Source organism: Antechinus flavipes, chromosome 1 (assembly GCF_016432865.1).
Source record: "Antechinus flavipes isolate AdamAnt ecotype Samford, QLD, Australia chromosome 1, AdamAnt_v2, whole genome shotgun sequence".
Taxonomy (NCBI): Eukaryota; Metazoa; Chordata; class Mammalia; order Dasyuromorphia; family Dasyuridae; genus Antechinus; species Antechinus flavipes.
This window is the reverse complement of record NC_067398.1, coordinates 74,176,490-74,203,670: the sequence shown is the minus strand read 5'-3', so window position 1 is coordinate 74,203,670 and position 27,181 is coordinate 74,176,490. Positions and strand designations below refer to the sequence as shown.

The 27,181-nt window shown below is 33.6% G+C and overlaps 1 protein-coding gene across 1 annotated transcript in view; it reads left to right on the top strand.

Annotated features, from left to right (window-relative positions):
• Positions 1 to 27,181, top strand: part of ABCA13 (ATP binding cassette subfamily A member 13) — a 551,934-nt gene that overhangs the window by 83,003 nt on the left and 441,750 nt on the right. Inside the window, exons 8-14 of the mRNA XM_051984384.1 lie at positions 4,209 to 4,342; positions 11,797 to 11,958; positions 14,664 to 14,863; positions 18,983 to 19,110; positions 21,065 to 21,165; positions 21,424 to 21,600; positions 25,929 to 26,134. Of these exons, the coding sequence (XP_051840344.1) occupies positions 4,209 to 4,342; positions 11,797 to 11,958; positions 14,664 to 14,863; positions 18,983 to 19,110; positions 21,065 to 21,165; positions 21,424 to 21,600; positions 25,929 to 26,134 (1,108 nt within the window). The remainder of the gene's footprint in view (positions 1 to 4,208; positions 4,343 to 11,796; positions 11,959 to 14,663; positions 14,864 to 18,982; positions 19,111 to 21,064; positions 21,166 to 21,423; positions 21,601 to 25,928; positions 26,135 to 27,181) is intronic.

Below are 27,181 nucleotides of genomic sequence, written 5' to 3'. Positions count from 1 at the left end.
AAGCATATAGAGAAAAGAGGTGAAACCTGGACAAAATCTTAGGATACACATATAGTGACTGCTTGTGACATGGATGATGGTCCAGTAAGGGAGATTATGTAAACATATCAGGAGGAAGAGATCCAAAAGAGGATCTCAAATGGAATGTAATGGAAACTCAAAGATGAGAAAGTTTTAGAGGACATCTATCTATAGTCTGATCCAAGAAGTGTGCCTTGAATTTGACACATGGAGCACTATTAACAAAGTTTTAAATAACTTTAATGTATCCTGAGGGAAAGCTGAAAGCCATGAACTTGTCTTGCATCCCTTCTTTTTTTAAGCATTGTAAAGTTGCCTCCTGTATTTCTATTTGCCTTCTAACTCTATGGTATACAGAGATTTTTGGTTTTAGCTTTTCTCATATAGGCTCTTGTTCACACTTAGAGGATTTGAGGTGTCATCCATAGGGAAAGGTGATCTAAGAACCAAATATTTTAAAATTGTCACCTCAAATTCAGAAGTTTCTTTTCTCAAATTTCCTTTAACATGGGAGATCACAACCCTGGTTTCTGTCTCTGCCTTCCTTCTGTCCTCAGGTCAGCACTCCAATATCTCAAACAGTTGTGTTCCATTCAACTCAGCCCTGTGGCCTTGATGCCATATTTTAAGTTCATATTTGTGCAAATACATACTTACAGCTTTGGTTGTTTAAGTTTTGGCTACCTAGAAAGTCTCTCATATTAGTAAAGAGTGTTAGATTTGGATACTACACTTGATCTTAGCCAAAAGGCCAAGGAGCAATGAGAGAGTACAGGATTTGGAATGTAAAGGATAACTTTAAAGTTTGCTTCATGCACTTACTAGCTTTGCAATTCTGGACAAATAATTTAGGTTTTTTCCAACGTAAATTTCCTAATTTCTAACATGCAGATAATCATAAAACTTACCTTATAAGACTGTTGTGAGAATGAAACAAGGTAATATGTATAAAGCATTTTGCAAGCCTTAAAGTCCTATCTAAATGTTGTTGTTGTTATTCTGGAATTAACTGCTCCCTGAAATACTCTTTTGCTTAATGTATTTTTGTAGAAACATTTAATGACATCAGATGAGTTATTCCTATGTTAATAGATCAATCAATTTTGCCATTAAAGAAAGATGAAATAGGAAATTCCTGAAAGCTCATTGTTCATGCATAGTGTCTATCAATTGCCCATTCAACTTCCTTATTAGAGTGTGTATATAGACAGTTTTCATTCATTTATTATTTTCAATGTGGACAGATATTTTTAAAGCTCTTTAAAATAATTATGGATATCATTTAGGAAATTCTACAATTGTTTTGGGGCTTTAGGTAATCAGTAAAATGTTATATATAAACAGGACTATCCAGGAGACCTCATCATATAGATCATGGGTTCCTAACCTTTGTGAAATTGACCCCTTTGGCAGTTTGGAGAAACTTATGGATCCTTTTCAGAATATTATTTTTAAATACATAAAGGAAAATATAAACTATTACAAAGGAAATCATTATATTGAAATAAATTATCAAAATATCTGTTAAAAGTATATGGACCCTAATTAAGAACTTATGATCTTTAACAATTTCTTCCACCACACTCACTCCCCAAGTCATTTTTATCATTTGATTTACTTATATTAAAATTTTACATAAAGAGAATATGAACTTGGGGAATGGATATGTACCTTAGGAGAAGTGAAGAAAGACACTTGTCTAAGGTGAAAAGGTGTGAGGAAAAATCTTTATAAAGAGTTTTATCTGAATTGTTATTGTTATTATTAGAAGGCTGAATCTTTTGGCAATGAAGCTACTTGACAATGTCTCTTTTGATTTCCTAGCTCTTGATCTGTCCCTATATAAGCCAATGTTCTGATTAAAGTCATCCCTATAGCCATTATGCTCTGTTTCCGAGGCCAGTACTCTTACATAAACTTTTATTCTATATGAGAGAGATGAAAAGCTGTTAGATGTTCTCTGATGGGGCAACTTCCCCAGGGCCCACTTTCTTCTGAAGCCTCTGTCGTCACCTCTTTACACAGTTCAACTCAATTGTCTTGTAAGCTTGCTTTTCAACTCAGTGGATGGTCTGGCTTTTGCCATTCTATGACAATAATACTCTCTTACTATTCTGTTTTTCTTAATGATTAGAGTGAGGTGGGGAAGGAATAAGAGGCAAGAGATAGTGATAAGAGATGATAAGGGAGTTATTCAATTTAAACCTTTTTATAGTTTTTAGTACAATCTCAGGGTAGATTTTTTTTTTTGCAGTTACAGTAATTGTGCAAAAATAACAAGCAAGTAATATTTTTAAAATTATAATTGGGTATAAAATTTACATGTAACCCATGCTTTTTCATGCCACTTTCTTGCCAATTTTGACATACAATGTACCACTTATGTTTGATTTTGCAGTTCTTAGAGAAAATGTACTCAAAGCTCTCTCCCATCATAAAATCCTCATGGATTCCTAACAAATATAAAATGGAAAGGCAAAATTGGGAATTTATATGTCCCTCCTTAAGATCACTTAATTTAGGTCACCAATAGATCCATAACCATTTTAGTTTCATTAAGAGGTTATGAATTAGAGAAAGAATTATGGAATCTATGTATGGAGAATAAAAAAAAATTTGAATAAGAATTTAAAAAAAAGGAAATCCTAAGAGATTTTTAGATTTTCATAGCACCATGGAATTTTAAATCTGGAAGAAATCTTTGAAATCATCTATTTTTTTTTTTACTTCCCCCCCAAAAAAAAACCAAAAGGAAATTGAGATTTCCCAAAAGTCAAATTATTTGTCCAAAGCAACAAAGTTGATGTTAGAACAAGAATTTAAACCCAGATTTCCTGATTCCACATTGAGTTCTCTTCTATTAGCCCTTGGTAAAAGTAAAAAAAAAAATAAATAAACATTTATAACCAGAATAAGAGAACTTCCTAAAGGGAGTCATCATTTTTCTTAATTCTTAAAGGACGATTGTGAACAAGAGCACTTTCTTTGTGTTGCTCCAAAGGAAAAATTAAGACTATGGATAAAAGTTATTGGTGAGCATAGAGGAAAATGTAGTTATTAGAGTTGTCTAGGAGTAGAAGAGGCATCTTCAATAAGTAGTAATCTCTTTATCACTGAACATATTGAAGCAGAGTAGATAATTTGATAGACTACAAGGATTTTTTTTAAAACATTGGTTTAAAATTGGGCCCAGAAGAGTTTCATAATCCTTTGACATTCTAAAAATGGATGACTCTGAAAGAGACATACATTATTTAACTCATTCTATACCTCTTATGGATTGAACCAATACTTGAGGATGATATCTGAGGTTTTCTCCAGGGAGAATATATTTCTTTACTTTCTAAGTAAAGTGATATTTCATATGCTATAACAGGTTATAAGGTATCTTGATTACTACATCAGTCATTATATTTTACTTTTTGGGTTGTTTACTCATTATTTTCTTGATGTTTATATGTTTTCATTTTAAAATTCCTCCATATTATATTATATATATTGTTGTTGTTGAGTCATTTCAGTTGTGTCCAACTCTTCATGGTCTCATTTGGGGTTTTTTGGCAAAGATTTGGAGTAGTTTACCATTTCTTTTTCAAGCCCATTTTACAGATAAGGAACTGAGGGTAATGGTTAAGTAACCATTGGGTAATGGGAAGTAACGTTCCCAGAGTTATGCAGCTAGTAAGTGTCTGAAGTTGGATTTGAACTCAGAAAGATTAGTCTTTTTGATTCCAGATCTGGCCACTTATTCACTTGGTCATCTAGCTGCCCTATGCCACTTTACCTTAAATCATACCTTTTCCATCTACATATGTGTTGTAAGACAAATATTCTGATTTTTGATAGACTGCCAGCCCCAATTCAACTTGGTTATATTATCTAGTCTATTCCAACCTTGTCTAATCTTCAACACAATGTAAGTATTTCTACTAACTGAAAAAATTGTTTCTACTTTTACAATTTTCATAAATATAGAGAGATTTTTCTGCTATTGTGAATTTACATTTATTCCTATTTTGTTATTTTATTTCTTGATGCCCTTTCATCCAAACATTTTTGTCCATTTTTTTCCTTGAAGAGGCTGAGATTCTTTCTGTATACTTTTAGATCTGTCAGCTTGTAAGGATATGACAGGCAGGATAAAAGTTTTAAGATTGTACTTTGCTTATGCATATGTTTTTAAATAGGACTTGGATATAATCTGTCACTAAGGAATGTGGTGTGGAACCCTCTGAAGCTAAAATCTGATTTGACATCCAAATATGGCTTTGATGACCTTCGAGTTGAGAAGATGCTGAATTATACTAGTGAGTTAAATGAGGTATGGATGTTCATTGATCCCTCATCCCTTAATTACCTCCTAAAAGTCACCATAGAACTATACAACAGCAGTGACATTTTCTGTAGGTTCTTAAAATAATGATTCCTGGATGATGAAACTTTCATTTAAAAAGAAAAACAAAGAAAATATATTTTTTTTCATTTTTTCCTTTAGGTTATGCATAGCGTCCTTTGTAGCAAGTTTTTTTTTTTTTTAATGCAAAGGCAGTAGTCCAGCACTAAAGCATATGTCAACAATGTTAAGAAACTACCCTTGTAAAAATGTTAAATATCAGCTCATTTAGATTCAATGTAAAAAGCAGTCCAAATGTCCACATGATATATTGCAGAGGGTGTTGACCTTAAAGTTAGAAAGACTTCAGTGTCAATCTTTGCCTCTGACATTTACTATTTGTATGACCATGAACAAATCACTTGAACTTTCTGAGTTTTAGTTTCCTCATCTGTAAAATGGGACAAATAATATTATCTACCTAACCATGCTGAAGAAGAGATCAAATGAGATATACTATATAAACTATATAAAACTAGCTATTGTGATTATAATCAGATTTTTGGCTATAGCTGAAATTCTTTGTCCATCATCTTTACAGCATTAGGCAATTTTTGTTAGAACATCACTAAAGTAAGAGTCGAGGATCTGTTACTGGTAATTTTTTTCTTTTGTCTTGAATTATAAAAAAATAGGTGAAACTTTATTAGGGAAATGGGCTGATTGTATAAGGAGGAGTTAGTCTGTAAGAAGAGATATGGTAGCTACTGCTCAAGTATCTAAGTAAGACCTAGCTTATTTTAGACATATAGAGATAATAGGTTCAAAAATTCAGAGCTATAAGGAATTTTAGTACAACCCCCTCATTTTATAGTTGAAGAAATTGAAACCTGGAGATAGTAAAGAACTTGTCTTAGGTACTCAACTAATAAAGGTCTGAATCAGAATTTGAAATCAGGTCCTATGACTCAAAATTGAATTTTCTTTTATAGTCATATAGATGTAATAGATCCATAATTGGATGGAACCTTTACATAATCAGTTATAATCCGCCAATTTTACAAATAGGGAAACTGAGGCCCAGAGAGTTTGTCATTTTCCGAAGGTAAATATAATCAATGCTGCAAGTAGTTATATCCTGGATACTCCATTCCATTTCTCTATTTAAGGAATTTCTGTGTCCTTGCTCTGGGTTAATTGCCTTAACTCAATACAGCTTATTATTTCTTAGAAGTATCAGAAAGAAAGACTTCTTGCACATGGTAATAGAGTTTTGGGAAGTAAAAACCCTGATGATTCAATTCAAATTAACTATGTTAAAGGAATTGTACTAAGAACTGTGGCCACAAAGACATAAAACAAAAGAGAAAAATCTTGCCCTGATGATGTATATATTTAATAAGGATACAGCATATAATTAGTTAAGAAAAGTTAAGATAACTTGAGGAGAGAGAGAGTACATTCATTACTGAGACCATCAGTGAAAACTTCCTATAGGAAGTGAACTAATTTGGTTGAATTAAATAATTAAGGGAGCTAAGGCTTCTAAGAGTTGAAATGCAAGACATATAGATAGAGGGAGAGATGGAAAGAGAGAACACTAGAGAACAAGAGTGCCTTTCAAGTATGAAGGACATGGTATGCATGGAGAATGGAAATTGAATGATGAGTTTGAGGAACAAAAAAAATTAGGATAGTTGGCAGGAATATACGATGCATAAATTGTAGTAGTAGATAATAGTCATTTTGGAGTGGGGGAATTCATAAATCCATGCTAGAGCAAGATAAAAATAAATCTCAAATTTATTAAATTGAAAAAACTTTGCTAAAATAAAGGTCCAATTCATTTTGGTCAGAATTATCAATGAAAATTGCAGACTGGTACAATTGTATTTAAAAGATGTCTAGTTTTTTTTTTTTTTTTTTTTTTTTTTTGTTACCTCTCAAATTCTGACCTTTTCCCCTGGAAAAAAATCAATAAAGATCACTTTAACTCAGAGCTAAAAAGAAGTAAAAGCAGCAAGCAGGCTTTCACAAATGATTTTCTATAGTAGACTGCATCTTCATAGTCCCATAGTTGTCTAAAATGTGCAGAGAATTTAAGATCATTTTGTTTTTATCTTTTTTACAATGATTGTATGACAAAATGCCCTAAAACCATATCTTTCCTACAGATTAAGAATATCTGGAAGACAAAAGCACAAAACTCTCTTTGTTCAATCAAGGCATAAAAAAGGTTATTATGACAATATTCATCATACCAGAATTAGAGGACCGATATTCAAATCTCACTTTTGATCCTTAATACTTGGGTGATTTGGGGCAAGTTACCTTCAATGACCTTCATTTTCCTCAGCTGATAAATGAAGGATTGGACGAGGGTACATTCTGATGTTCCTACCCACTTGAGATCTATGCTTCCATGACCCAGTGTTTTGTGATTTTAGGGAAAGGTTCAGATTTGCTCCTACAAAATGATGCTCTCGGACTCAATTAAAGTGAAAGTAAAATTTAATTATATAATGCACGGAATAGATCGTTTGCAATAACAACTAATACAGCAAATAACACACAACAGACAAAAGACAAAGAATAATAAGAATTATGATTAGAATAGCAGATAAAGAGAACACATTACATCATATCACCGGTCGAGGGAACTTCAACTCTAATTTACGGCTGGGAGGCCCCGGTATTTCAGCCTGTGAGTCTCGATCGGGAAAGTCCTAGGCAGATCATCATCTCCATAGGTGAGGCTTCAAAGTGGAGAATGCTTTGCCCACTCTTTATAGGAGTCCAAACAAAGAAGGCTTTGGGCCAAATGAAGACCTCATCTAAGACAATGATGTACCAACTAGAGCTCCAGGTGGTTATAATCAAATGTTGCATTGATAAGGGGGCCAGTCCTTATCAACAGCAACAGTTCCAAGGAGTGGCGAGTTCCTGGAATCATATAATTGGAGCTAAAACACAGGTGGTACATGCCTGTTTTATAGATTAAAAAGAAAAGAGTTGAAATATATCTTCTTATGGGTCAAGGAACGGTCAGGTTTTCATAGGAGAAGGAGTTAAAATATATGCTCTTGGGGTGAGAGAGTAGTCAAGTTCTCACAGGGGGAGTCATGTCCTTCCTCGATTGGGTTCTCAAGGTTTACATGGGAATTAGGTTCATATGGGGAAAGTCACGTCCTTACAATGATTTGAAATGAACTTACTATTAATAAAGAGATTTCTTATTCACCCAGACATGCCAGTCTGGCTCAGTTTTGTTTAGCTTCGGTTTCCTTCTGTATAATAGCAACAACAATAAATGGTGGTAACTTTTGTTATTTAGTCATTTCATTTATGTCCAATTCTTCATGACCTAATCTGGGATTTTCTTGGACAAAGAAACTGATATGGTTTGCCATTTCCTTCTTCAGTTTATTCTACAGATGAGAACATTAAGGCAAACAGGGTTAAACAACTTCTTCAGGATTACACAGCTAGTAAGTATCAGAGGCCAGGAATTGGAATCCAGAAATATTAGTCTTCCTGATTCCAGGCCCAGCAATATATCCATTGTGCCATCTAGCTGTCCAATGAACATAACAGAGACCATTTATATAGCTCTTATTATGTGCCAGGAGCTGTGCTAAGTTCTTTACAATTATTATCTCACTTATTTTTCCACAACAACACTGGGAGGTAGGTATTATCATTACCCCTATTTTACTGATGAGGAAATGGGCAAATAGAGAGCAAGCTGCTTAGAATCACACAACTGATAACTGAGGCAGAATTTGAACTGAGATCTCCTGATTCCAAGTATAGTGTTCCATCCACTGTATCATTATCTGTATCAAATGAAAGGACTGAATTCTATAGCTTTCCCAGTCCTTTCAGCTCTAAATTCTTTCATTCATATACTTTTTTTTTTTTAAGAATTCTTTTTTTTTTTTTTTTCTTTTTGCTGAGGCAATTGGGATTAAGTGATTTGTTCAGGGTCACAAAGCTAAGAAGTGTTAAATGTCTGAGGCCAGATTTGAACTCAGGACTCAGGACCTCCTGACTTCAGGGCTGGTGCTCTATCCACTGCGCTACCTAGCTGCCACTTAGCTGCCCCTTCATTTGTATAAATTTGAAAACATTCCACATTTAGATGTCCACATGGTATCTGCTTAGGGATAGAAGGGACTGTATGGTATTGCGTCTAAGTTTATGATCAAATTGTATGCTTGGGATGGAAGGCAGAGCAGTAACATTCGGGGACCACTGAAAAATCCATGTATTCAATGAACAGCACCTTTTTGACAATTTTATTAAAAATTCATTAAAATAGAATGTTTCATGTTTTTGTGTAGTCACCATTCTTCATTACATAAAATGCAGATCATAGTCAAATGGAAAGAAGCCAGAACATTTGTTCAAATCCTTGCTTTGTCACTAAGTATTGTTCTTTATTGGTCTCATGCACAGAAAGTATCATTGGCTATCCATTGTCTATGGGATAAAATTCAAACATATTAGTGTGGCATCTTAAGGTTCTCCACAATCTGACTCCCACATACTATTTGGGTCCAATTTCATACTAATCATCTCTATGTAGACATTTGGTATACAAAACCAATACTGATAGACAACTTTTCCCTAATTTTGCTATATCTTTTACCTCCTTGCATTCACAAATGCTATTTCTTAAGCATGGGGCTCTTCCCCATCTCTCTTTTAATACTTAATTCAAATGTCACCTTCCCTGAGAAGCTTTCTTTGATTCCCTTTTACCTGTCTCCCCAATTATGAGTGATCTCTTCCTTCTTAAATGTCCTTGTTTTATTCTTCCTTACAAATATGTTATATATTTTCTCTGCCTAATAGAAGTGGTATCCAACTTAAACAGGAACAAGAGCCGACAAAGCTATTCATTAATATCCCTGCTAACCATACACTGACTTAGAAAACCACATATGTAAATACATTTCACTTTTAAACTAAAATATCAATAAATTTAAATCAGATGGGAACTACAGTTTCATCTCGCTTGGTACATGTTTGGTAGTATTGTGGTCTATGTGTTTTGACACTTCTGTAACAGAATATGAGCTTCTGAGGGCAGAGACTATTTCAGTTGCATTTTTATTGCCCCAACCCTGGCACAGTGATTAGAACAAAATTGAAAGCCAGAAAAAAAAGCTGTTGTGCCAGATTGGATTCAAAATTCTGATTGCTTTGCCCTTAGTTTCCTCTCTGTAAAATGAAAGATTTGGGCCAGATAATTTCTAAGATCTTGTCCTATTCATAATCTTTAGTTCTAAGCCTCTCCATAATCTGATTTTTGCCTGCTATAAAACCCTTTTTTTTGTTGTATTTTTTTTTTTCTGTATATCTGTACACTATCATTAACTTTTGTTGTGCTTTGTCTCATCTTGCCCTCTTCTGCCTTTGGATTTTTGTACAAGCCATTCATTCCCTGTGTGTGGAATGAGACTCTTCATATCTCACCTATTTCTTGTAAAATTTTTTTCTGACATCAAGGCTCAGCATAGGTATTCCCTCTTCTATGAAGCTTTCGCTAATCCCCATTCTGAACCTTGTTTTTCATAGAAATGATCCCTCCCTTCTTGAATTTCTCACAGTAAATTCTATTTCATTGTCTTCACACCATTCTTCCTAATTACACTTCTGTGAAGCAGCATGTAGCCATCAAGTGTATATAATATTCCAGGCACTATGCTAGAAATACAAAGACAAAATTGAAACAGTTCCTGCTCTTAAGAAATTTATATTCTTCCAAATAAGGCATTAAATGCATATATATATGTATGTACAAAATAAACATAAAAAAGATAAAAGAATTCTCTGTTGGACATGTTGAGTTGTAGTTGCCTAGGGGACATCCATTTAAAAATGCCTGATAATCAATTGGGAAGACATATTTGTCTTCTCAGAGGACAAGAAGATTTCCCAGAAATGAAAATCAGAGGGGAAACTAATGTTGAATATATAAATTTGGGTTCCATTTCCATAAATATGATAATTTATATTGTTTTGCCACAGTTTACCTAATTGTTCTGCCTTGGTTTCCCTGAATTGTTCTGCCTCAATTCCTAATTGTTCTGCTCAATCCTGCAACACCACTCTTCCCTCCTAATCATGATGATCTAGATAAGGAGAAATACCTTCTATCTTAGACATCCTCAGAATGTTGGGTGCCTCTCTCCATTCTGTAATCCCAATTTATCAGAATGTCCCCCAACCTTGTCAGAACCGGATTGATAGTCCCATTTCCACTCTCAATGCTCGGACTCTGCCCCTGCCTCAAACTACCCCTGTAGCTGAGTCACTTGCATATATATGTCATTGAGAACTCACATTGGTGGCTGGATGCTTTGGACATCAGCCCTGGGGGAAGCATGCCCCCAGCATAATCTCTCTCTTTCAAATAAATTATTAAAAAACTCTCTAAACTCTATCTTGCCTCAGTTTCTCCAGCATAACAATATTTGTGAGAGCTCATAATATCATCAGATGAGCAAGTGTTGAGTAAAAAGAAAAGAGGGCATATTGACAATAAGTAGTGATATGAGATCACGATCACTCAAGGGAGAATGAGAAGGAGCAGATAGCTAGGAGGAAAATCAAGCAGTAACATGAAAACCCAGAAAAGTGAGAGTATTTAAGGGGAGAGGGTGATATGAGATCTCGATCACTCAAGGGAGAATGAGAAGGAGCAGATAGCTAGGAGGAAAATCAAGCAGTAACATGAAAACCCAGAAAAGTGGGAGTATTTAAGGGGAGAGGGTAGTAATAATAAGCATTTTTGTGTTTTCTGGCTTAGGTTAATATATTGTAAAGTTGGCTCTTAATGTTTATTGAACTTAGTTGAATTAAAGATGAAATTAGAACTCTATCCCAACCTCCCATCTGTGTAATAGGAGAAATTGATCAATTATAACAAAAAACATAATATTGTTCTATTCAGGCCTGACTCTCCTCAATTCATATCTACTTTTGAATTCTTCAGACTGGCTTACTTTTTGACCTTAGCAAAACAGAGGAAGAAAATAGTGTGTTCATGAGCTGATAGATTTTATTTTCCAAGGACAAAAGTAGCAACAGAAATCAAAGTCTCTTTTCATTTAGGCAAAACATTGATGAATATTTTGGATGGCATCACCTTTCTTGACTGTGCTTATAAAACAACTTTATCTTTTTCCTTTTGGCAAAATAAGATAAATGAGAGCTTTTTTCCTTTTGTTTTCTTGAAACAACCATTTAAACAATTCTCTACAATGTAAACAACTAGAAGGAATCAGTAAGATACCTGACCCCTGGTGCTTACTTTCACTAACCAGTTATTTCCAGAGTTCCTGATTTTATGCAAATGAGATATTATTTACAAAACAGTGTCATTTAGAAGGAAAAAAAGCTCCTTTTCTGAACATTTCTTGTGTCATTTTCAGATTCTCACTGACAGCTCATTGGAGCAATTTATATGTTCAGCCTTGTTCAACTCTTCAGAAGTTGAAACTGACAACAATAATCATGGGAATTGTAATATCCACTGGTCAGAAGCCAAAGACTATCTAGTCCATTCAGTCAGCAAGCTCCAAATCTACAAACAGGTATTATTCCTGTAAATCAGGGTCATTCTTTTTTGTTTTTACCTTTTTCCCTTAGGGATTTTTCTTTTCTTTTTTTTTTTTTAATTTTTATTTAATAATTACTTTATATTGACAGAATCCATGCCAGGGTAATTTTTTTTTTTTACAACATTATCCCTTGCACTCATTTCTGTTCCGATTTTTTCCCCCTCCCTCCCTCCACCCCCTCCCCTAGATGGCAAGCAGTCCTTTATATGTTGGATATGTTGCAGTATATCCTAGATACAATATATGTTTGCAGAACCGAACAGTTCTCTTGTTGCATAGGGAAAATTGGATTCAGAAGGTATAAATAACCCGGAAAGAAAAACAAAAATGCAGATAGTTCACATTCGTTTCCCAGTGTTCTTTCTTTGGGTGTAGCTGCTTTTGTTCGTCATTTATCAATTGAAACTCAGGTCTCTTTGTCAAAGAAATCCACTTCTATCAAAATATGTCCTCATACAATATCGTTGTCGAAGTGTATAATGATCTCCTGGTTCTGCTCATTTCACTTAGCCTCAGTTCATGTAGGTCTCGCCAGTTCTCTCTGTATTCATCCTGCTGGTCATTTCTTACCGAACAATAATATTCCATAACATTCATATACCACAATTTACCCAGCCATTCTCCAATTGATGGGCATCCATTCATTTTCCAGTTTCTAGCCACTACAAATAGGGCTGCTACAAACATTTTGGCACATACAGGTCCCTTTCCCTTCTTTAGTATTTCTTTGGGATATAAGCCCAATAGAAACACTGCTGGATCAAAGGGTATGCACAATTTGATATCCCTTAGGGATTTTTCAAACAAAATCTCATTCACTCCCAATCTATCAACTTTCTCACTTGCTGTTCATCAGTTGTCAATTTCAGAAATGGCTAATGGTGCAGTGGGAAGAGCAGAGGCTTAGAGGCAGGCAGAGCTGAATTCAAACCAATACTCAGACACTGTCTATTTAACCCTGTAAGAGTCATTGAAATCTCTATTAACCTCAGTTTCCTCAACAATAAACTGGGGCTATTAATAGAAATTGCCTTGCAGAGTTCCTGTGAGGATCAAATGAGATATTTATTTTAAAAAGACACTTCACAAAGTTTCTGGTACTTTTATAAGTGCTTATTTTCTTTCCTTTTTTTTCCCCTTGTGGAAAACTAATTGTATTTATTTGAGAAAGTGTTGAATATTTGTAGATTTTAATAAAATTCAAAGTATTTTTGTAAGATGAATCCATTTGCTTTTGGTTAAATAATGATATTATTTAACCCTTGGTTAATTAATTGACAAATCTATAGAAAAGATAGGACTAAGATTTTAAATTTGAATTCTAGATAAATTTATCTTGCAGAGAGTGAACAATTGGGGTTTCCAATCTTTTAACTTATCATTATCTATTCAATGGACCAAGCCACAACAGCTCAACATGGCATTTCCCAGTTAATTCAAACTCATGTTTAATTTTGTAAAAAAAAAAAAAAATCAGCAATTTTGTTTTCTAGTTGTTCCATCTATCAATGAAATCAATGCCTCTGTGCAACTTAGTAGATGATGTTACAAATTATTATGGCCTTAAATATCTGGTAGCAAATCTTATAATTAACTTTTATGAACTTAGATTGACAAGTCTATTGCAACACCCAGAGCTATATTAACTTTGTGGGTCAAACTTGAATTCCACAGATTTAACCCTTTAGAGCACAGCATCCCAAGGAAAGGTGTAAGGGCAGGTCTTGGGCAGAAGGGATTTATGTATAAATGAACAATATCTAAAATAATTAAATGTACACTGTAGAAGCCACATGATACAATAGGTGAAAAGCTGGTCTTAGAGCCTAGAAATTGGCTTCAAATTCAATTTATAGACACATTGGCTGTGACAGTGAACACACCACTTAAGCTTTAAATGCTGCAATTTTAAGATTGCAGAGCAAGTATTAACCTGTATTGGCAGATAAAGATTCCACATTGAAAGTACCTGATACCAAAGAAATCATCAGTTTAGTAAAAAAAAAATGTCCACCCCTCCATATGTCCAAGATGAAACAAACACATATTATATATTCAATAGACAAATGTTGATGCTTTTCATCTATGCTGAAATCTATGTATATAAATATATCTATATATGATAAAAGATAAGCCTAGAATTATACTTTAATTAATACGTACCACAAATGAGATTTTATAAAACTTTTTACATGTTGATTCCTCCTTTAGAACATTCATGAGCTTTTTAAAAGAAGGGACTACTTTTGCCCTTTTTTTGTATCCTGTCTTTAACATTGTGCCCATCACAGAATAAACACTTAATAAATGATTAGTGACTAACTTAGTAAAGCTATAATAATAATAATAACTGATATTCACAGAACACTTCAAAGTTTTCTTTGCAAACATTATCTCATTGATCCTCATGTTAATTCTGTAAGGTAAGTTCCTCTTTAATAGATGGTAAAACTGAGGTTAAGATGAGTTAAACTCACTTGCCCAGGGTCATCCAACCAATAATTATCAGAAACTGGATTTGAAACCAAGTATTTTTGACTCCATATCTGGAATGCAATTCACTACACAATTGTCTCTCAAAGTTAATTTTTGTCTTGTCATTATTATTGAGTTCTCTCAAAGACCAAAGAACATAGACATATCATATTTAATAACTGTGATTTAAAAATTTTTTTTAGGTGATCCATCAATGGCTAAATGCTACTGTGATTCAGAAGATTCTTACTGAAATGAAACAAAGTCTAGTACTTTTCATTGGTCAATACCCTGAAGATAGTGAGTTATGGAAAGTGGCGTCAGTCCTGCACACCATGATTCACCTCCTGGATGACAGTTTGGGACCAAACTCTCTCCCAAACTACCTGCAGTCTCCAAAGATGTAAAGAAAATTTGCCATGCTTCACAATTGAGTATAGACTTGATAACTTTTGATTTGAACGATAATCCCTTTAGAAATGGATACTGTATAATACAGCTACACATTTAAGTCTGGTTACACTGTCCCTTATACCCCCAGCTCCTAGGTTTATATCAAGAGCCATTGTTGGTATTATTTGTACATTGAATATTGTTTATTTTGATTCTTAAAACAATTCAATAGCGATTATATTTATGCAGGAGTTAGCAGCAACACCACTCTTTGTTTAACTCAAAGAATCATCATCAGGATATTTTGAATATTCATTTCAGTCACATCATTTTTTTTTTTTTTGGTTCTTACTTAAGTGTGTCAAGGAGCTGTGGTTTCATCAATAAGGGTACTCCTTCCTTTGATTACAACCATTGCCAATAGATTACCATAGAGAATTAATGAGACAAAAAACTCACTTCGCAGCTTTTCTGTTGATAATTCTTATGGGTGTTATCTAGTTTAACACATACATGGGCCAAAGTCCCTTTTACAACATCTTCAACAAGTATTTACTTACATTTCACTTTAACAAGTCAAATGAGGTGCATATATCACTAAAAGATATAGTCTATTTCATTTTTTGATAGCTTGTTTTTCCCAGTAGAAATAGGAGACTCTTCATTAACCAAATACTACTATTTCTTCAAACTTGACTCCATTACTCTTAGTTCTGCTCTCTGGAGCCAGAGAGAATAAATCTAGTTCTTCTTCCATGAAAACCCTTTAAATACTTGAATATGGTTATTATATTTCCCTACTCTTCATATGATGTAGTAAACTATCCTTAGTCAGTCACCAAACATTTATTAAGTGCTTATTACGTGCCAGGCATCAGGGACATGAGAAAAAGCAAAAACAGGTTACCTGCCCTCAAGGATCTCACATCCCAATGGGGAAGCTAACATACAAACAACTATATATAAAAGCTATACAAAATTACTAAGGGAAGGGATAATAGAAAAAAAATCTGCTGGTGAAAATGAAATAGAATGGGATCAACAAGAACAGCAATATCTTCTGTGAGAAAAAAGTGAAGGAGATAGCAGAAGATCATTTGAGGCAAATGAGATGAGGAGGAAAAGAAAAAGGAAGATTTTTAGCAAATGGTCTCAAGTTTTTCCAGTGTCATTTCAAGCTTCAGGAAGGATAAAAAATTTTGATATAGCTGTCAAGATGAATAAGAGAGTGAATTAATTAGGCAAAATTTGAAATTGTTTTCTTGCTTCAAAGACCTACTTTAGATTTTCTAATAGAAGTTTGTAGTGAATTCAGTCAGCAGTTTTGCGATTTTGTCCAGCTCCTTTCATTAGCAGAAACATATAGATGATAAGGCATCAGGAATAATCCAAGGTTGGGACTTGGCAATACATTTTTGGGAAGAGGATAAGCAAGTGAGGGATTGAGTGCAGAAAATAGTATAAAGTGGAATGGTTTGACAAGGGGTCAAGATAAGGAAGAAAGGACAACATATTCTGTTAAATATAATAGCCTGGGAATAAATTGAGTGGAAGACAAATTACTAGTCACTGGAAGAATGAAGAAAATAGTTGAGGTACTAATGCAGAGGTAAAGATGGAATGATAAAGAAATTATAATTAAATAAAGACATTTTAAAGCTCATGAATATGGAAGGGAAACACTTGTAAGTCGTGTCATGACCAAACATATGGCTATCTTTCAGCTTGAAGTAGAGTGGAAGACGAATTGGTCATTAAATTGAGAAGAACTGGGAAGTTAAGGTGTTTGGGGGAGTATCAATGTGTATGTGGAAGTATAAAATCAGGGTTCTGAGGAGAGAAAGACTACAATTCAGGCGCTAAAATTATTGAGGGAGAAAGAATATCCTTGGTGTCATTAGGGAGCAGCTACAAAGGAGAAAATGTTATTGAATGCTGATGGCAGGCATTTGGAAGTGACAAAGGGGAATGGTGAATATTCTAACCTGTCCTTCCCCACAATGGTCCTAGTTGGGCAGGGAATTAGGCTTATCATTAGGCATAAACCAAGTCTCAGTAAGAGGAGGGATAAAGGAAAAAGTTTAATATAAAATTATATTATTTTTAAAAAATTATTTAATGTAATTATAATAATTTATAAAAGTTAATTATAGAATAGGCATTTCAGAATGTATTGTATCTGTAGTAGAGCGTTTTGGGGTTAGGAATATGGGAATGGAAGTAAGGGAGTAGATTGTAAGCATGTGAGATAATTTGTACAATAACAGTAAGTTAAGGTAGGTCAGATCTGAGAGAATCCTCTAGAACACTAGAATATCTTCCCCTAAGGTGAAGAAAGTTACATGTTCTGAGGCTGTTCCAAGGTTCCTTGTGATGTCTCTGTAGGAAAAGGGCCACAAACCAGGAGTATCTTTATACTTTCCAGATTGTGAACTTCTTTACTAAAATGTGGTGCCAAGAATTCAACAAAGTACTTAAAATTTGTCTCTGATTAGGGAAGAACATAACGGGGTTATCATCTTTCAAGGTCTGGAAATTAACCTGTCTTAAAGCAGTCTCAGATTACATTAGTTCTTTTGCTTACAATATCTACCTCAAATAATTTCAGAACAATTTCTGTCTAATCACTTCTTTCCCCTTATGTACTTGTGAAGCTGATAAACCCAAATGTAGATTTTTATATTTTATTAAATATCATTTTCTTAAAAACTTCCCATTGCCCTAAGCATTCATATAGCATATGCCAACACATCAAGATACACTAGTCCATGTTGTGCATATGGACTTTTATTCTATTCATGATATTTTGATTTCTGAATTTGTTGTCTAAATAAATTATCTGTTTCCACTTTGTGTCATCTGAACATTTAGTAAGCATGCCATCCATGCCTTCATCCAAGTCATTGATAAAAACATTTTAAAAAGCCAAGATATTTGATGAATTGTCATATGGAAGAGGAATTAGGCTTACTTTACTTGTCACTAGGATGAAAACTAGAGCAAGGGGTAGGGGACATATATGTATTCCATCCTGATAGAGAGAAAAACTTCTTAATAATTGGCACTGTCAAAGTAGAATGACTGTTTCAAAAGTTCTTTAGATGGAACTTTTTAGAGAGAATCTGGATGAACAAATGTTAGGGATGTTATCAAAAGAATTCTTGCTACAAGAATTTGTAGTAGAGTTTAAATACATGACTTTTGTGCAACTTTTCACCTCAGAGATTTAATATTTTACCCAAGAGAGAAAATAATAGATTCCTGGGAATTTGCTGATTTTATACTTTATTCTTAACCTTTCTAATTTGGAAGTAATAATAAATTGATCTGCATCAGATAGTTTATCTTTCTTTAGCAAATCCAATATAGCTATTTTTAGTTTTTGCTACTCTGTTTTGCTGGAGGTTTCTGATTGAGCTTTAATAAAAATGATTTTATTTCTTGATTTTGAATATGAGATTCACTTAGGACACCTAAAATAAACAGCTGACAAGCATTTATAAGGGGCTTACTTCATTATGGACTTCTCTTTTCTTTCAAGGAACTACTTTTCTAATAGGGGAGAAAATATGTAAACAGTTATATGTAAACAACATACTTGTGATTTTATATGGTATAAATTGGTGGAAGTCTTATGGAAGTGAGCAAAGATCATTACAGAAGATTGGATTTTATTTGAACCTTGAAGGAAATCAGGAAATTCAAAAGAAAAAGCTGGGAATGGAGAGTATTTTAGGATGGGATAACAATCAAAGGAAAGGCAGAGGCAGGAGATAGAGTAGCTTAGTTGAGCAACAGCACAGAACTGTCTGTTTGGCCACAATGTGGATTTTGCTTCTGATGTTGCAGATCCTCTGGTGTTCTGTTATGGGTCCTGATGACCTTGGTCTCCAAATCTTTGCTAGATGCTTTTCCATTGTCTGCTGCCAGACTCTGCTCCCAGACCAAAGGAATTTATCAGACATGTTTTCCTGAACTCAAGATAGAAAATGAATGATGATTTTAGCTTTTAATAAGTGAATAAGCTCCAAAATTAGAGGAAAAAAATTTTCCTTGAAGTTGTTTTCCACTTACCTAAATGACATGTTGAACTGATTTCCATTGTGTTTTATAATGTTTTTGCCTCCAGATTAGTGTATTTGGCAAAATTTCAGACCATTCTTCAAAATCTGCCTCATTGGCCAACTGTGAAGAGATTGCTTCTGGTAAATGGAGCTCTCAGAAATGTGATCATCAAGAATTTACATTTCATCCAAGGTAAAACTTATCTGTTGCTTGCCACACACTCATTAATACCTGACATAAAATCAATGAATAAACAAATATGGGATTGATTAATAAGAGAATGAAGTTGATGGATAACATTGCCAATCTGGGAAATGATTCAACTTTATATTATGTACATATTTATTTAATTTTGTGATACTTTCTGGATCATCTAGAGTTTATAAAATCAAGGTCCAATACATAATGTCACAATTCATGCAATTGTACATATTATTGCAAAAGACTATACAAAATGACAATGATGACTTATTCTGTGACTCATATGTTGGCAGCAATAGATTTTAAAATAAAAATTTCTCTTATGCAGTGGTTACGCTAAGCTCTCTGCAGAAGGGACAGAGGTTGTTATAGTGATAACTCTAAGCTCTCTGCAGAAGGGACAGAGATTGTTCTTTTACAGATGGTCTAAATGGAATTGCCATGCGCCCAAACCCTCTTTTAAAGTAATTCTTCTTACAGGGAAGCTGGGAAAGAAAATTGGAGACATTCATGTTTATATCACAGAAGAGCTGTTATCCTTAGCAACAATATCCACAAAAATAGTTTTTTGCCCCATGGAAGTTTGAATCACAGTGAACACCAAAGGAAAAAAAATGGGCAAGAACAGTAAAGTGTAAAGAATTATAAGATTACAAATGAAGAAGAGACATTTACAGATGATCAAATACAACCCATGACTGAATAGAAATATGCTTTCCATCAACCTTGCAAAATGGTTTTTTAGTTCTTACTAACAACCTCCCATAACAGATACTTTCCTTCTCCCTCTCCAGAAGGCATCTCTTTAATTTTTGCTACTGATTATTAGTTTTCCATTATTTTGAATTTAATTCAACTTGAGTTTCCAGTTCTATTTTGTGGTCTGATATCCTTTCCACAAAACAATCCTTAAAATATTTGACAACTGTCATCATATTTTCTTAGTCTTCTCTTTTTTCAGGCTATACCATACTCATTTCCTTTAAGCATTTCTGACACCAAGCTTTTGAATTTCTTTACTCTCTTGTTGCTTTCTTCTGGACATGTTCCAATGTGTTTAAAGATGTCATTGGACCAGTAGATAATATAGTGAGGTTCCTTGCTTTGGACAATACTATTTGTGTCATCTAATATTGCATTTACTCTAGACTTCACATTTTGATTTTGCCTCATGTTGACATGGTCATCCTCTAGAATCCTCGGGTTTTTGTAGCAAGTGAATTTCTTAGCCATTTCTTTATGTTTGTTTGTTTTTTTGTATTTATCCATACTAAATTTCATCTGGGTAATACCAGCATGCTGTTTCACTCTGCTAGATCTAAAGTCTATTATCCAGTGTATTCATGGTATTAGAGAAATAGGATTTAGGATTATTTCAACTCAGATACCTGTCAATGGTCTTTTGAGAAGGAAAATGAAACTGCTCAGCCAAATTGAGAATGATATAGACCTACTTCTCATATTTTCCTATTTGGCTGCAATTTAGGGCTATCAGTTTGAATTAAGAATACAATAATGTCTCTTAAACTTGTATTGATGCAAGTAATCAAGCTGCAGTAGTCTATGCCTTCACCTTCCTTTGCCCAATAAGATTCTGATATGTTCACTTTAGGAACAGAAAGAGACCAGTGAGAAAGAAGTCTCTTCAGATGAAGATCATCAGCATTAACATTCAGAATTAGAGAGTTCCCTCATTTTACACCTTCTTGTTTCTTTCAGCATCTTTCGCAGGCTCCACACAGTCTAAAAGAGATTTATTGTAGTAATAATAATTGCATCAATTGTCTTTTTTATCATTGAGTGACAAATAGTTATAAGATGTATGGGGGAACCTTCCAAAAACATGTTCAGTTTAAGAATTCAGCATAGCCATTCATTTGAAAGCCACAAGGACTTTATTTGTTAAACTCACTTGTCTTCTATATATATTTATAAAATCTTATAGAAGTACTAAGTAAACTGGAAAGATTGGCTCCATTTTCTGAAACGAATGATTTGAGCTCATTACAACTGGAAATGGACACATTCTTCAGGGATTTAAAACAGGTAAGTCATAGTGAAAGATTTTAAATAAATCATTTACATAAAACCCACAAGAGACTCATAAAATATTCAGACCTTTTCATATTATAAGTTGGGTCTGCTAAAGACAAAGTATAACGGGCAATTTTTTGAAGGCCTTTTGGTTTTCACTTCAAACTTTTATTTTGAAAATTTAACATTTCATGTTTAGTAATGGGATGATCATTATAAAAAGGGTTTCTGAGTTCTCTGATTTTTTTTATGCTCTTATTAATATTTTAGATGCTGACAAAGAATTACCCGTACATGAACCAAGATGTACCTTTTGTTTCTGAAGAGAACCTTACTCTTCTGGAGAATTCCAAAGTCATGAAAATGCTAACCCAATTAAGGGGGCACCCTCATTATTCCAATGAGACAATCTTTTTGTACAACCTACTCCATTCAGTAAAAGAGGCTGTAAGTTATTTTTCCCACTATTAACATCATGAAAGATGTACAGGCTCATTTCCTCATTTTGGGATCAAAATAGTTATTAATACATTTTATATGCATCTGGACAAAAATTAAAAGCTGGAGGAAACTTTTGAATTATTCCTGAGTAAGAGCACAGAAAATTAGGAAGTAACTCTGTAATAAAATCATTCATTTAATGCTCAATAAGATTTTTAGGAGCTTACTATATGTAGTACATGGAAAATACAGATAAAACAACAGATATAGGTAGACAAGGGAGATTCAAAATTCTGTGTGAGACCTGAGAAATATGATATCTAATTGTATGGATCATGGAAGGCTTCATGAAGGAAGCTATGTTTGAATTGGATCCTGAAGGATGAGGATGAATGAATTATGGATTAATAAAAAAATGGTTATTTTGTGCTAACCACTGGGAATACAAAAGTGAAATGAATTTATATCCTTAGTTGCTTTTCTGAGCTTCAGTTCAACATCTTTGGTTGTCTATTGGAAACTTTATTTGAATGTCTTGCTTAGAGAAGAAGCTTAAACAAAAATTATATTCTTTTAAAAATGTATAGCAATCATCTAAAATCCCACCAAACTCATCATTGCTCTCATCTGGCTGCCCTAGCCTATATTTTTAGTCAAAATATTCTCATTTCTATTAATATTATTATTAAGTCCTGAAGCTATGGGATCATATTCTACTCTTTCCATCTTTTCTCATATCCATCCAGATACTAGGAAGGCTTTTTGAATCTGACCTTTCTCATTCATAGCTTGCAGTACCTTCTTCCCACCTCAGTCACTTTGCATTTTTTTATATATGCATATATATGCAAGTATGTATATATATGTATACTTATTCTCTCTCTCTCTCTCTCTCTCTCTCTCTCTCTCTCTCTCTCTCTCTCTCTCTCTATATATATATATATATATGATACATAAATGTTTATATAGATACCAGAGATGCAATGGATGGAGTTTGAAATCAGGAAACTCATTTTGAGCCCAAATCTGGTCTTAGACACTTACTAGCTGTGTGACCCTGGGAAAGTCACTTAAGTCTGTTTACCTCCATTGCTCATCTGCAAAATAGCAAACCACCTCTATAGCTTTGCTAAGAAAACACCATAGGCTCATGAAGAGTAGGTCACAATTAAAATGACTAAAGAACAATACAAAACATGTACCTATGTATATGTGTGTGTGTATGTGTGTGTATTTATATATATACAATACACATATGTGATATATAGTGCATAACTGCAAATATACATGTGTATTTTGTATACAGTATATATATATATATATATTATGTATATCTATTTTTATATTTATCCTTATATAGAGTGTAAGTTCCTTGAAGGCAAGGATTGATTCATTTGTCTTTGTATTCCTAATATTTAACCCCAGTACCTGGTACCTAAGTTTATATTGGTAGTACCAATATCTGGTACTAAGTGCTTTTTGATTGATTTATTGATTGTCATTTCTATAGCCTCTTAATTGGCCTCTATTAATTTTTATTATACTGACCAGTATCATATTAATCTTCTTAGTGAATCATTTCACAACATTTCCCTTTTCTCAAACTCTTAATAGCTTCTTATTGTTTAGAAAAAGGATCTTAAATGCACCCCATATTCTTATTTTATGTTGATAACAATTATCTATGTATATTCCACCATCAAAACATTTGTTTCCCTTTTTCTCTTTTAAAATATTTTTATGCATATACACATGTATGTATGTTGCCTTACACACATGTGTGTATACATATATGTCTACACATGGGTATGTGTGTATACATAAATACATAAATATATCAATAGAATGTACACTTAATGAGGGCAGAAACTGTTTTATTTTTTATATCCTTAGTACTTAGCAAGTTGCTTAATAAATGCTTGGTTGAGGATTCAAAGGAGGGGGAGTTATATATTATACTTTAAGGGAAAATGAAAACAACTGGAGGATGTCCCGGTTTAAGTCCTTGTCAAATAATATAGAGTCCAAACTCTTTACCTAAATTAAAGATCCTTCACCTCCAAAATATTTCCCCAACCTATGAGCCTTCTCTGGGCCTCAGTTTCCTCATCTATAAAATGGTTCTTTTCAATGAGAGTTGAGTTGGACTAAATATTCTCCAAAGTTGTTTTTTTTTTTTTTTTTTTTTGAGTTAAAAAATTCACTAACTCTGTCTCTTCAAACTTGTCTTTAACTATTGTGGTCCTATCCTGGAAGAATTCTACCCATCGCTCCTTGATACATCCTGTATTTTTCCACTCTCACTGCCTTGACATCTTTTCTCTTTTGGTTTTCTTCACTTGATTCCCAGTTTAAGTGTTTCCTCTTCAGGAAAAAAACAAACAAACAAACAAACATTCCTTAACTATTCTGGTACTCAACGATAACTCCCTACCTCTGAATTCAGTAGCATTTATTGTCTATGACACTCATTCCATTTTATAATAATACCATGATAGAAGGTTTTAAATAGTAAAAGGCTTAGAATATGGGTTACAGTTTCTAATTCTTTTAAAAATCATTTTGTATTCATATGTTTCAAGGTGGGATGGTATAGTATATAAAGTAATAGAGTTGGTGTTAGGAAAACCTAGGTTCAAATTTTCTCTCATACTTATTAAGCTATTTGATTGCAAAAAAAGTTACTTCCCAAGTATCAGTTTCATCACACATGGAAATTAGGAAGTTGTATTGGATTACTTGCAAGAATCCTTCTAGCTCTAAAGATAAATTATGAACCATAGACTGAAAATTTTGATACCTGAAGTAATTCCCTTGTTGGAGAGGGGAAATGGAGCAGAAGGCTAGAGAGGAAATTACCTGGAATATATTCGTCATGAGTAAGGAAGCTTATCATCATGTGATAGCTATCTATTTTTACCAATAATGTACTAAGAATAAATATGAATTAATAACTAGATATCTGGCCTCCAATTCAGAAAAAAATCTGGAAACAAGCCCTGTTTCTGACTTGAGTTAAAAATTATTTAATCATTAATCATGTAATCCTGGGCAAGTGACTTAAACTCTCAATGCCCCAGACAACTTAACCATAGGGTTATAGAGAAAGTGCTGATTTGCTAAGGAATTTCCTAAACTAGTGAAAACAAAGTCCATTCAAAAACAGTTTGCTAATCTCAGTTGTTGAAATGAGGTAGAAGGATTGCAAGCATTTGCATCCTTTAAATGTTGGTGCATTGGGCCGAGCTATGGTCACCTTACCCTAATTATGGGTCTACATGTTGGGGAGAACAAACACCTCTGGTGTAAGGACTTGTGGAGCTTTTTTCCTGGCTGCTCTTCCACCTTTGGGCAACCAGCTCTCACCTATAAATCTAAGAAGCGATAGCATGTACCATACCTAGAGCCTGGTAAAACTGGTGGACTAAACCAGGTGAAAGATAACTGATAGGCCTCAAACCCACAAGCCAGTTAAGGGGATGTACACCCCAAGAACATGAAGACTTCTCCTGGTGGAATGAGTAAGTGAGAACAATTTGTTCCAATGGTCATGAATTTGGCTGAAGTAGGTATTGTGGAATGTTTAGAGCTTGGTTAGACATTGAAGACAACAAAGTCATTTACTGTACCTTGTGTTGTTTCCAGGTATCTTGACTTTTGTCCAACCACTGAACTTTGATGCCCTCAGAAGAGAAAATGAGGGGTTTGACTTTGTGCAACTCTGCCTCACTGAAACCTAATTTATGCTTTAGTCAAGATATCATCCCATTATGTCATAAATCCTTTTGGAAAATAAATTAGGAAAACTTAATTTATGTTTTATTCAAGATATCATCCCATTATATCATAAATCCTCTTGGATGAACAACTAACAATAGTATAATTGTACACATTCTCCCTATATCTCATACCTATCTTGTATTCTCAAAGTCAAAGTTTCATTTCATATTTGCTCAATAAATTTTTGTTATGACAATAAATTTAATCTAAGAGTACAAGGAATTAAGAAGGACCTAATTATAAAAGATTTGACTTTTCAATCAATTCTTGACTTCTTTTTTATTGTTTTTCCATTGATGTTTATTCATTTTTGATGACTATTTATTTTTGAATCTAATAAATTGAAGAGGGGGCAGAGTTAAAAAAACATGGATTTAAAATATTTATTATTAGAATGAAGGGTCTTCATTTTCTTTGAAATTTTTGGTTTCAACGAATCATCTTGCTCTGCTGAGCTGTAATATTAAGAAAAAGCAATAAGATACTGAGGTTCAAAGTGTTGGGTATTAATTTGCTTACTTATCACAAGCTGAGTTTCAATATTTCTTATCAAGGATGGAATTTTTCATGAGGTGCTCCTTGGACAAACAAATTGGTCTATTGCAACAACTGAAGACTTTCTGGGCTGGCAAGCAATTGAACAGAAACTTGCAGAGAGTACAATATTTTGTTCTTGGTTGTATCAGTCATTGAGTACTCAGCTATCACCTGGAGAGGATATTGCCTTCGTTTATTGCCAAGAAAAGATCATTTCCACATTGTGAGTATACCATATTACTAAAAAAAAAATCAGATTGTTTGAAAGAATAAATGATTTCAATCTTATTTTTAAGAAATGCTATAATCAGAATAATCTAAATATCCTTGATAGACATCACAATATCTGTACCTCCTCCCCCTCTCCCCCCATCCCCCACCCCGAGGCATCCATTGTACAAAAGACCCAGGTTTTCTTTGAGATAAATCTGCTAACTTGAGTTATAATCTGCCTACTTGGGAGAATCTATCTGCTGAACAACCTGGTGGGAAGGCACCAAATTCTTTCTTTTCAAAATAAGTTCTAAATGAATGAATGAACATAATTTATAAAGTACTTACTATGAGTCAAGCACAGCTAGACATGAATGATAAAAATACAAATGTGACAACCCCTACCTCAGGGAGAGTATATTCTTTTTAAAAAACAAATTAAAATGTTTATTAATTTTGAACTTAAGTATAAAAAGACAAAAAAAGAGAGAACATTTCCATGTACAGAGCATGTCACAGAAAGAGAATTCAATATGAAACCATAAATTTCTACTTCATACACTTTACTTTTTTATTTTGAAAAACTTAGTAATAAATACTATACATTGTTTTCAAAGGTATTGCTTCCCCTAAGTTTTCTTTTGTTCTTTGCTGTGAATTTTTTTTTCTCCTTCTCTTCCCAGCCCACCCTAAAGAAGGTTACCAATGGACATAAATATATATATGAAAAACACCTGTTTTTTACTTTTTTCTATGGATGTGGATAGAACTTCATTCATAGGTTTTTTGCATTGATTTGAATATTTATAATGCACATAAATTGTATTTGCTGGATCAAAGGCTATATATAATTGTATAATTCTTTGGGCTCAATCCCAGATTGATCTCTAAAATGGTTGGATTAGTTCACAATAATTACCAATAATGAATTAGTATCAAAATTTTTTCATATCCTTTCCTACATTTTTTGCTTTCACCTTATATCATATTAGCCAATCTTATAGGTATAAAATGATATTTCAGAATTGTTTTGATTGCATTTCTCTAATCAATTGTG